The sequence below is a fragment of the Nicotiana tabacum genome, chromosome 4, assembly GCF_000715075.1.
Source record: "Nicotiana tabacum cultivar K326 chromosome 4, ASM71507v2, whole genome shotgun sequence".
Taxonomy (NCBI): Eukaryota; Viridiplantae; Streptophyta; class Magnoliopsida; order Solanales; family Solanaceae; genus Nicotiana; species Nicotiana tabacum.
This window is the reverse complement of record NC_134083.1, coordinates 81,527,113-81,539,606: the sequence shown is the minus strand read 5'-3', so window position 1 is coordinate 81,539,606 and position 12,494 is coordinate 81,527,113. Positions and strand designations below refer to the sequence as shown.

At 36.7% G+C, this 12,494-nt stretch overlaps 1 protein-coding gene and 1 long non-coding RNA gene across 2 annotated transcripts; one reads left to right on the top strand and one right to left on the bottom strand.

The window, feature by feature from the left end:
• Positions 1-663: 663 nt before the first annotated feature.
• On the bottom strand, positions 664-1,125 carry LOC107761561 (uncharacterized). Its single transcript, XM_016579787.1, has one exon. It carries the CDS (start codon positions 1,123-1,125, stop codon positions 664-666), a length of 462 nt encoding a protein of 153 aa, XP_016435273.1.
• Positions 1,126-10,285: 9,160 nt separating this feature from the next.
• On the top strand, positions 10,286-11,324 carry LOC107792441 (uncharacterized). Its single transcript, XR_001649531.2, has 2 exons — positions 10,286-10,724; positions 10,904-11,324. It is a non-coding gene; the product is annotated as an uncharacterized LOC107792441 (long non-coding RNA).
• Positions 11,325-12,494: the final 1,170 nt, after the last annotated feature.

Genomic DNA, 12,494 nt, shown 5'->3' with positions numbered 1-12,494 from the left:
TCACTACGTTGGCGATCCACTTGAGGTACTTCGACTCCCTGATGGAGCCATTTTCTAATAGTTTTTCCACCTCCTCGCGGACTGTATCGTTAGTGGCGGGGTTGAATTTACGCCCGGCCTGCCTTATTGGGGGGTAGAATGGGTCGATGTTTAATTTGTGTGTGGCGATTTCCCTGGGGATGCCCGGCATATCTGCATGGCTGAAGGCAAACAAATCTGCATTAGTTATTAAGAATTGACTGAATTTACCTAGTTCCCGAAGTTTGCAGTCGATGTAGGCCTTTTTGCTACGGTCATTGAGGTCCAATTGAATGGGGTCAAGGTCTTCTATGGTCAAATTCGTAGCCTCGACCATTTCGGGATCCACGATGACATCCCTGGTCTCTTCTTGCGTCGACCTCGGCCTTGTTGATTGTTATGCCTATTTTTCCTTGTCTTTTTTTGTTGGGTTGTCATGCTGTCTAAGGTAATGCATTGCTCTTCGCGTATGCTGAATATTCCCCATAGTATTGGGAATTTAATTATTTGGTATAGGCTGGAGGGGATGGCTCTCATAGGATATATCCATGGTCATCCCATTATGGCATTATACACGGTGGCCTAGTCTATGATGTGGAATGTCATCTCCAGAGTCACGCCGGCGGCCAAGACGAGGAGTGTAATTTATCCTGATGTCCGCTCAACTGCATTATTAAAACCGGTTAGCATGATACAGCGCGACACTATCTTGTCCTCGCGTCTCATTTGGGTGAGGACTCGGGGATGGATAATGCACGCTCTACTTCCATCGTCCACCATGATACGTTTGACATCAATATCTAAAATGCGTAAAGTAATGACGAGGGCATCATTATGAGGGAAAGTCAAACTGTCGGCATCTGAATCATCGAAGATGATACTTTCTTCGAGTCCGTCGTACCGTTTGCAGGTGATAGACCACTTGAGCTTGTGAGTAATGGTGAACTTCACACCGTTGATAGAGGTGTCGTCGCCGCCGCCGATGATCATGTTGATAGTACGAGCTGGTGATAGAGGATTCGGTGGGCCTTGGGGTTCACGTCCTCTGGCGAAGTTATTTCTCCCATTGTCGTTTAGGAGCTCTTTGAGGTGTCCATGCCGCAACATGTTTACGACTTCTTGCCTGAGGGTGATGTAATCTTCTGTTTTGTGCCACGTTCCGGATATAACTCAGAGAGGGCGTCGGATTTTCTGGTGTTCGGATCGAATCTCATCTTTGGAGGCCACTTTACCTTTGTTCCGAGTTTCTCAAGAGCATAGACTATTTCTCTAGGTGACACACAAAAATTATGAGAAGATAATAAGGGGCGTACCTCTCTCGTTCCAATGAGTCCCTGTCCTCGGCCTGGATGAGCCTCTTCATAGCGGAGGGAAGGTGTGGCGGGTGCCCTGACGTATGGCTGGTGTCATTCAATATTGGGTTGTGAGGCCGGGTGATCCCTCATGATGTTGTCTCTTCGTTCTTTTCTAGATTCGATTTGTACCGAGATTAGCCGATGAGTTGGTCTGTTGAGGTCATCCTCTTCTGTTCGGACTTCGGACCAAGAAGCATTATGGATTTCGTCCCAAGTGGTTGGAGGATATTTCATCAATCGGCTCAACAGTTTTCTAGTTGCTCTTTAACCATCTCTACTCAACCCGTTCTGGAAAGCTGTGACTGCCATCCCTTCGGACACGTTCGGCATGGTCATCCTCACTCTGTTGAATGGGGCGAGGAAGACCCTCAGTCCATCTCCCAAGGGCTTCTTGACAACGAATATCTCGTTTACTCTTGTTTCGGCCTTCTTGGCTCTAGCATGTGCAGTTACGAACTTATCGTCCATTTTCTCGAAAGTTTCTACGGAGTGGGCTGGTAGCTGTGAGTACCATGTTAATGCCCTTCTCGTAAGGGTTTTGCCGAACTTCTTCAGCAAAATAGAGGACATTTGTTCCTTGGCGAGGTCGTTGCCTTTCACGGAGGTGACGTAATGGGTCACATGATCTTCGGGATCGGTCGTTCCGCCGTATAGTTAGGGCGACATTTTGAAGGTCTTTGGTATGGCATGCGGGGCTGCTTTGTTGCTGTACAGTTACTCTACAAACCTACCGGCGTCCCTTTTTGGCAACAACTTAGGAGCGCCTAGTATCTTGTCGACTCGTTCTTGGTGTTCTTTCATCTGGTCTCGGAGTGTTTTTGTTTTCATTATCCATTTCCTCCATCCTCCTTAGAACGGCAGCGAGGGTGTTGTCACCTGCACTGTTAGTAATATTGTGAGTTATACCTATTGTCGGAGGATTTGGTCGGTTGCATTATTTGTCTGCTCGTTGTATCATGCAAGCTCTTGCGGTTTCTGTGGTCGTGCCTGAAGCGAGCTTATTGAGCACGCTCACTAGCATTTCGATCAGCCATGCTTCGAGGAGCTTTTTCATAGCTGGGGGCATCCCTTCTTCTACGGATGTGGAGGCCTCTTTTTCACTGGGTTTTGTTATGCTACAATGGGGGGAGGCGACCTCTCATGCCTAGGGGAAGCGGCGGCCGTCACGTCCACGCCTACTATTTCATAGCTCTCGTTGATAGCATTCATGAGGTTGCTAGGGAAATTGCCTGTTACTTTTTGTAACACCACGGAAAATTTTGAAGAACTTAAGTGTAAATCCCGGTAAAATTTGCAAAGAAAATAATGTTTCATGGTGCCGAACTAGGATTACGTGTTTGAGGATTGTAGAAATTCTTCGCGATAAGCTTGCGAGCTGCGGCTCGGACCTTTTGGGTTTAACAATGCACGGGAAAGTAAAGAAAAAATTTTGGCAAAAAAGTGCATTTTTGCGGTCTATTATGCGACCGAAGAATCACTCTGCGGACCGCATAATGGCCGCAGAGTGAGGCAGTTAATTGGGCCAATTGGAAGCAATTATGCGGTCGACTATGCGACCGCAAAACTGTTATGCGGTGCATTATGCGACCGCATAATGGTTATGCGGACCGCATAGTGACCGCATACACATGCAGTTCTTTTGGATATTTTGTAACCAACTATGCGACGTCCGCATATCAGTTATGCGATCGCATACCTTGTTTCGGAGCTCCATTTTTGGATTTTTAAAACCCGACCCTATTTTGTTAAATATACTCTTTGGGTCATTTTTGAGGTATAATCTGATATTTTAGAGTGAGAAAGAGTGCCCTAGAGTGAGAAGGTGTTCCTCAATAATTGATTCTTCAATTCTTGCTCAAGTTTTGGAAGATTAAGGAGGGAAACTCACTAAGTCTTCATCCTAAAGGTAAGATTCTACACCCTAGCCCTCAATTTCGAATTTTGTCTAGAAATGGGTAATAAGCAAGATAATTTCTGGACAAGAGAGTTGTTTATTTTACATGCATGTGTTATCAAAGGGTGTAGAAAGATTGTTGAGCTAAAAATGGTAAAGATTGGGTTGTGGGATGATGGAATTCTCCATAAAAGGACCTTGAACCTTAATCCATGCTTAGTGTTTGATAAAATGCTCAAATGAGCTAAGACCATGAATATCTTCCTAATTATGGTTCAATTTTGTTATGTCTCAAATAGATTGGGATTGCTAGAATTTTTGAAACGTTGTAGTAATTTAAGGAAAGCTCAATTGAGGTATGTTGGCTAAACTTTCTCTCTTAGAATTGAATTCCATAATGTTTCCGTGAGTTTCAAAGTATGGGTTGCGTATTAAAATGTGGTGGCTTAAATCATATTTCAAATGAAAGCTAGTATGTCAAATTGTGTGAGAAAATCTCAATATTCTTAAGACTCTCAATTGCTCATATGTGTACCTAAAGTCTTGATTGGGAATGTCTTATTGGTGATAACCTATAAAGATGGTTGGAAGTGAAATCAGTAAATTGGGAATATAAAGTGTGGCCAACGTGCCAATAGTGAAAGTTATACTTGTGACCAATGGTGCCAATGAAATGAAATAATGTGAGAAAGATTATGAAATGAGCTTTGACTCAACTATTCTAAAATTGACTTCGACAATATAATCGGCTAAAAGTTTATGAACTCAAGTGATGCCCATATGTGGATGTTTTAGCTAATGCTATGCTTTATAAGTAATTTTTAATGTGTTTTACGTTCTTACATATTCGTGAGTGAAAATTATGTATGATTTTAACTTGTACTTCGATTGCCAATCATTTTACTCCATTTATTGAAAAGAAATCGATTGTGTTTAAAGCCTTCATTACTAATGAATTTAAAGTTGTGGTTTCCGGAATATTCTACTTATTGATAATTATGATGATGATCTATGAAAGAGAAGAAATGAAAGTGTAGAATATAAAATACGACCATTGCGCCATGAATAAAGAATCATATGTATGGCCAAGAGAGCCAATGAAATAATAATGTTGTAAGTAGTTGAAAGTGCGGATTAGGTGATATGTGGTGTGAAAGGTTATGAGATGTACGTATTTATATTTTTGTTTTCAATGTGTTATGAAACCCTATGGACGGTCTATGAAATGCATAGGTATATTGTGTTATGAAACCCTATGGACGGTCTATGAAACGCATAGGTATATTGTGTTATGAAACCCTATGGACGGTCTATGAAACGCATAGGTATATTGTGTTATGAAACCTTATGGACGGTCTATGAAATGCATAGGTATATTGTGTTATGAAACCCTATGGACAGTCTATGAAACGCATAGGTATATTGTGTTATGAAATCCTGTGGGCGGTCTATGAAATGCATAGGTATATTGTGTTATAAGCTACATTGTGTTATGAAGTACATTGTGTTATAAAATCCTGTGGACGGTCTATGAAACGCATAGGTACATTGTGTTATGAAATCCTGTGGACGGTCTATGAACGCATAGTAAGGGTGGCAAACGGGCCGGTCCAGGCCCGGGACCGGCCCAGGACCGCGGGCCAAATGGGCCAAACGGGCTAAATGGGCCAGGACCGTTTGTCCCGGTTTTAGCGGGCCTAGGCCGGTCCTATGATTTGGGCCCGTCAGGCCCGAGACCGTTTAGCCCGCCAGGGCCCGGGACCGGCCCGGTCCCTTAGCGGGCCAAACGGTCCCAACGACTATTTATAAAATAGCCATTTATTTATTTTTTATTACTTTATTAATTAAGATGGCTTCCTTAAAAAAACTTTTTGGTAAAAATAAGGGAAAATCCAAGAGTGACGAATCTAGTGCTCAATTTGTTCCTCCCCACTGCCCGGGCTCCCCGAACCAAACTCCATATTTTTTATAGAATAATTAATTCACGTCACACAAGGTAGTTTATTGCTAGCACAATTACAGATATTTGTAGATATTTTTGCATTAGTGATAAAATAATGTCAATTCCAATGGATAATGCTACTAGTAACACAAATGCTATAGCCTTGCTTACCACAACGCTAAATCCTACATTTAGTGATATTTTTCATGTTAGATGTATTTGTCATATTTACCATTTAATTGTGGGTGATGGTATGAGAATTTTAAATATTGAAATTGAAAAGGTTAAAATGGCTCTTAACTGGCTTTTTATTCAAACCGTAGAAGTAGACTTAGAGAATATTTTAAAAGATGCGATAAATTTGGCCTAAGAGAAAGAAAGGTTCCTAAACCTTGTCCAACTAGATGGAATTACATGTATGAAAGTTTGGTTGTTACACATGAATATAGAAACCCCATAAACTCAATATTTAATGCACATGTAAGTGATGATGATGAGCATCTTATAAATGGGGATTGGGCTAATGTTAAAATACTTGTAGAATTTTTAGAAAAATTTCATATTGCTACAAATGAATTTTCTGAGCAATATTATCCTACTATTTCTAACTGTTTAGTTTATATTGCAGAACTTGCAAATTTGTTTGCTTATTTTTGAGAGGGTGGGGAAATTTATAAACTTGCTATTGATTCTATGAGAAAAAAGTTTAAAAAATATTTTTCCCCTATTTTCCCTATTTATGGTGTTTCTGCTTTGTTAAATCCTTGTATGAAATTAGGAGGTCCTCATTTTTGGTATGAAACTGTTTATAATGGTTTAGCACTTAAAGATGAGGAATTGTCTCAACTTTCGAAAACAATAGCCTCAATTAGAATAAATGCTCAAACTATTTTTAATACTTATCAAGTTGCATTAAATCATGCTAGACAAAATGTTCCAACTCATTCTTCTTCTGATTCTCAATCATCTAAAAGAACTGCGGGAGTAAGAGCACTTAGTGCTTGGGCGGGTTTTAGGGGTTCTCAAGGTTTAACATCCTTTTGTCTTTAGATGTATATATAGCTTATCGAATATAGCTTATATATATATATATTTTTACAATATATATACACATCTTATATATATACTATATATACATTTAATATATATACTATACTATATATACATCTTATATATAGTATATAAGATGTATATATAGCATATACTATACTATATATACATCTTATATATATATATATATACTATACTATATATACATCTTATATATAGTATATAAGATGTATATATAACTTATCGAATATAGTACATATATATATATATATATATATATATATATATATATATATATATATATATATATATATGTACTATATATACATTTAATATATATATACTATACTATATATACATCTTATATATAGTATATAAGATGTATATATAGCTTATCAAATATAGCTTATATATATACTATACTATATACATTTAATATATATATATACTATACTATATATACATTTAATATATATACTATACTATATATATATCTTATATATAGTATATAAGATGTATATATAGCTTATCGAATATAGCTTATATATATATATACATCTTATATCGATATACTATATATACATCTTATATACATCTTATATACTATATATACATCTTATATACATCTTATATACTATATATACATCTTATAGCCCACTTAGTCCGTTTAGCCCGCGGCCCGGGACCAAACGGTCCCGGTACCGGGTCGGTCCTTAGAAAAGCCCGTTTAGGCCCGGGCCCGAGACCGTTTGGACCGGCCCACTTGGCCCGTTTCGGCCCGGGACCAGCCCACTTGCCAGCCCTAACGCATAGGTACATTGTGATATGAAATCCTCTGGACGGTCTATGAACGCATAGATACATTGTGTTATGAAATCCATTGTGATATAAAATCCTGTGGACGGTCTATGAAACGCATAGGTACATTGTGTATAAGAGGTATAGATGTATGGTATGAATAAACACTATGGACGGTCTATGAAACGCATAAGTGTATAATATGAAATGTGAATACTAAGGACGGTCTAATGAGACACATTAATAATGCAGACAATAGGTGCCCCTTTTGTTGTCCTTGTTTGTACAGGTTGTTTCAATTATATTATATTATGTGTTTCACATATAGATCATATGGGCATTCTATTTTGAAAGAGGATTTCTAGCTATACATACTAGTGCTATTTGACAGTACTAACGTCTCTTTTTGTCGGGAGCGCTGCATCTTTCAATGTATGCAGGTGGTTTCACAACAGGAGATATTGGTCAGTGATAGCAGTGCACCTTCTTCCCAGCTGACTTGGTGAGCCCCACTTCATTCCGGGGTCATGAATCTTTTGTACTTTGTATATTCTGTTTGAGGTATAGCCGGGGCCTTGTTGCCGGCATTATCATTGTACTCTTATTTATCTATAGAAGCTCTGTAGACATAGTGTGGGTTGTGTATTGGTGCTAAAAAAGATAAACTATGCTATGTTGTGGTTGTATTACTTGTCCATTTGAGACTTTAAAAATGGTGAAACTTATGGTAAGAAATTGGTAATTGCAGACATGACCACTTTATTGTTTAATTAAGAAAAATATATACTCTCTCTATTCATGAATGAGTTTGGGTAGAAGGAATCTAACAGGCTTGCTCGGTCGGGTTCACTCGGTTGAGTGTCGGTCGCGCTCCTCGATTTTAAGACGTGACACTTTTGTCCTTTCTCCTTGGTTACATGCCATGTAAGTTTTTGTACGTACAAAGAAAGAAGAAGATCTTGGGGTTTGTGGGGTTAGTGACTTGCGTTAGCTATAGATCTAACGGAAACTAAAAAATTAACTAAGAAATCCCCACAAATGACGCCAAATTATTTGACAAAAAATATAAATCTTGGTTCAACTAATTAAATTTATACAAACAGGGGTAATCTGAGTTAATAATTATATCCTAAAGATGAAATTCTCGGTATGGTGATAAATAACACGTATATCTATTCCAAAGATTACGATAGTGCACAATAATGACAATATTCAAGGACCCAAAAGGAAAAAATGTAACATTAAATAGTGATGAATATCAATAAATGGCATTTATATAAATAAAACGTATGGGTCACCCGAGAAAGGATAAAATCAGTAGATGTTCTTTCTGACAATGATGAATGATAGATCGGCCTTTGAATATTCGAGTTATTCTCGGATCCAGTGGAGAGGTGTGAATCAGAATCTTAGTAAAAGGTTATTTTTGTATGCATGTAATAAGGCCAGATTCTCTCAATAAAGTCAAAGTGTATTTTACAAATGAATATTTTATGTCCTATATCATTGTGTTTATTTCTATTTATAGGGAACATGTTCCTAGAAATCCTAACAGTACAAGTGTAGAGAATATCTACTCGAATATTTTCTTTAATGTTATATCATGGAATTAGCCGTTATAACTCTGTCAAGGGTATTCGACCTCAGCCTCGATTCTTGACGACTCCTCGACCTCAGTCCTTGCTGACTATTCGATCACGACTTTCATTGTTCTTTAAGCCACTTCGACACGTGGCGGCCTGGGAATGTTTCGCTAATGCCATCCTGACTTAAGTATTATAGAGACAGATTTTGGCTCATACAATTCCGAGTTCACCCAGGATCCAGAAAAGGACCGCAGTGATATATGCCGTATATCCTGATGTAAACAATATTGATTGATTCCATGAGTTTAGTGCTTACCAACTATTGGTAAGAAATGTAGGGCTCACGACATATAAGCTACCTTGGTTTCCTAAAAAATATGATTTGTTGATCCCAAACTCAAATGTAGATGCATTACCATTCTACATGAGTTGACTCTAAACCTATTCTGCATCAATCAATCTTATACCTATTCAAATTAACCAATTTCGTGATTTGAAGATATTGATTGAGGGTTTTTGTTTTTCGTCTTGCCTTTCTCATATGTTGATCAGGAGCGGACCCACCTTATAAGAAGGGGGTTCAGCTCGTCAAAATAATAATTATTTTTTACTTGTGAATTTCATCGAAAAAACATAAAATACGTACATATAAAAGACTCTGAGCCCACTTGACATAAATAGAAGGCGTAGAGTAGCAATCAAGCGGGTTCAAAATATGACAAAGATCGCAAGTTAGATCATCTGCCAAAGCATTGAACTCAGATAATTTTTTGTTTGTCTTTGTTTTCCTACTTCTCTTTATGATTTCTTTTCTTTGCTTAAATCCAATAGAAGTTATTCTTGTTAAACTCTATTTTACTATAAAAATTCAAATTTTTCTACAAAGTGAATTTGGTTATCTCTTTCATAATTTTTGATAAATCATGAGAGTGCTTTATCAGAATTACTTGTAATCTTTTATTTTAATTTAGTTTAGTTTATGTTGAAATTATTAATTTGTGTTATACTAAAAATTTTAGCTTGGTGTAACATTCTTTTTCTTTAATTATTTATATTAATTAGTTTAATTTATAACTCTCTTTTTCACTTTTTTTTTTGTTTGTAGCAACTTTGTTGGTCATGTCTCTTAGATTTACCGTATGATTTTTAAGTTGATTAAATATTTTTTATTAAAATTGCCAAATTTGTTGAAATGAAGTTTGTTAATTTATATAGACAATTTTTAAATTATAAAAGTGAATAGACTTTTTTTGTTACCTTTTTTTTGTCCCCAACCTTTTTTTGAAAAATAAATGAAATCATTTTGATGTTATATGATGAACAAAAAAGGGTCGTGCTCAAATTTGGTACACTTGTACAGTTGATTATCATGATCTTTTATTGAACCCACTTAAAACCTTGGGTCCGTCACTGATGTTGATGATGAAAAATGAAAATACTCTAGGGATTACTTCCTTCAAGTAATAATTTTTACTACTAGAAAAATATTAATTTGCGACCGAAATTTTTGACTGATATTGAAGCAGTCGCTAATGCGACTACTTTTGTGACTGCAGTAGTGGGAAACAGATTGCATTTTTATTACTTTTAAAAAACAAGAAATTCGACTATTATTATGACAAAAGTAGTGGGAAAACAGCGCACCAATTTCCCGCATTCACTTTTGTGACCAATTCGGTCGGAAGATAAAAAGTCAATAATAATAGTTGATCAATTAAGCGACTTCTTCGGTAGCAAAATTAAAATTAAAATAGTAAAATAATATTTTAGTGGGTTTGCGACTGTGGTAGTCAGAAAGGTAAATCTAATATTTCAGGCCAAAACCCTATTTCCCCAATTTCGGCCATATTTCCCCAATTTCCTCTATCTCTATCTCTCTATCGATATTTTTTTCTTCTGCGATTTCTCTTCCATTCCATCAGTGTTGTTGATTATTCTTCGATTTCTCTTCAACTCTACCTGTGCGGCTGACGGAGGCAAACGACGGATGGCAATTTTCGGCTAACGGCAGAAATTTCAAGCCTATTCTTCGACTCTTGAAGACCAATTCTGCTCCAATTTCTCTTCCATTCATCTTTTCGGTCAGTTTTTGTCTATGTCTCTCTTTTTATTACCTAGAGATTTTTTGGGTTTAGCATTATCCTAAAATGAAAAAGCATATCAACAACGTTTGGAGGAATGACGTCAAAGTCAACCCGATTCCGAGGATGGTAGCTCAACCCAAGTGTCACTCAATGATGTAGCTTCAATATGGGCGCAGGTGGTTGGTGGCGCAAAGAAAGGTAGAACCTACGGTCTTGGATCACAATATTCTGTAGGTTGTTCTATGATATTGTTGTCTGGTAATGCGAGTTATTTGCAAAATCACGAAGAGGTGGAAGCATTACAAAAAGAAGTTGAAGAGTTGAAGGAGGAATGGAAAGAAGATCGCGCAAATTTAACAAATTACAAAGTCTAGTGGAGAAATTTATGAGCGGACGTCCATTTGATCCTTTGAATGGCAAGGATGACGGGGACAATGAGTTTTAGTTTGTTGTGGTTATGATGTTTGAGATATTATTATTTGTTGTGGTTAGATATTTAGACTTGGTAATATTTACACTTGACTATGTTTGTAATGTTTTAGACTAGATTGGATGGTTCTTGAATGTTTAACTCTTTTTGGATGTTTTAGTTATAAATATTTATGTTTTCTATAATTGTTTGCATTTTATGGATTTGATTAGTTGAAATAGTGGACTAATTAGTTGGAATGGTGAATTGATTGGTTAGAATAGTGGATTGATTGGTTGGCATGGTAGATTAATTATTTAATTGCTGTATATTTGAATTAGTAGGTGGTGCTGCTTTAAAAGAGCTGGAATCTGTCAAGAAATTTCCTATTTTTCGACCACAGTAGTCGCAAATCGCTTCACCGGATTCAGACATATCTGCGACTCATGTAGTGGGAAAGTTAAATAAAAAAATAATATTAAATTATATTTGCGAACACAGTAGTGGAAAATATAAATAAATAAATAATTTTAAATTAGTTTTGCAACCACAGTAATGGAAAAACTCAAATAAAATAAAAATACTTTATATTATTTGCGACCACTCCGGTAAGAAAGATTAAATAAAACTATAATTATATATACCGTTTGCGACCGAAGTAGTGAAAAAGTTAATATAAAATTAAAATTTAATTTAAATTATTTGTGACCGCGTCAGTCGGACAGTTGACGACATTTATTAGTCGTTTTTCTATTTTGACTTTCCAGCTGCTGTAGTCGCAAAATACGGACGGATTCGGTCGCAAACTATTTTAGACCAGTTATTTTGTGACTACGATTTTGCGGTCTGAATATAATCGAAAAATAGCATTTTCTGATCGCTTTCCGACCGTTTTGCCAGTCATAAAATAGCCATTTTCTAGTAGTGTTTTGTTTTGAGCTTTAGCATGGGATGACCAATTTCCAAGATTTTTAGCATCAAGAAACAAGGATTGAGGATTGGAGCGTTGTAATCGATTAATACTACTAGGTGGCAAAACCATAATTGTGTTTTTGAGATCCTATAATATAATTAACAGATCTAAGATTACTTATCCACCTGCCTATATGTTATTTGACCATCTTATCTTATTTGTCTTATTAAAAAATGTCAATTTTATCCTCTCTGAAGTCTTGTACATTTTGTTTAAAGCTGCCAAAAGGAGACAAGGAATAAAGGTAACATAACAAAGAGGATTTGACTTATACTTGGTTGTTGCAAAAACATCTCTCTCTTTGTATGACAAGAGTGAAAATTGAAGTTGAATAATAAGTAATTCCCTAATAGTCGTCAACAGATATCTGGGACTTAATACTGGA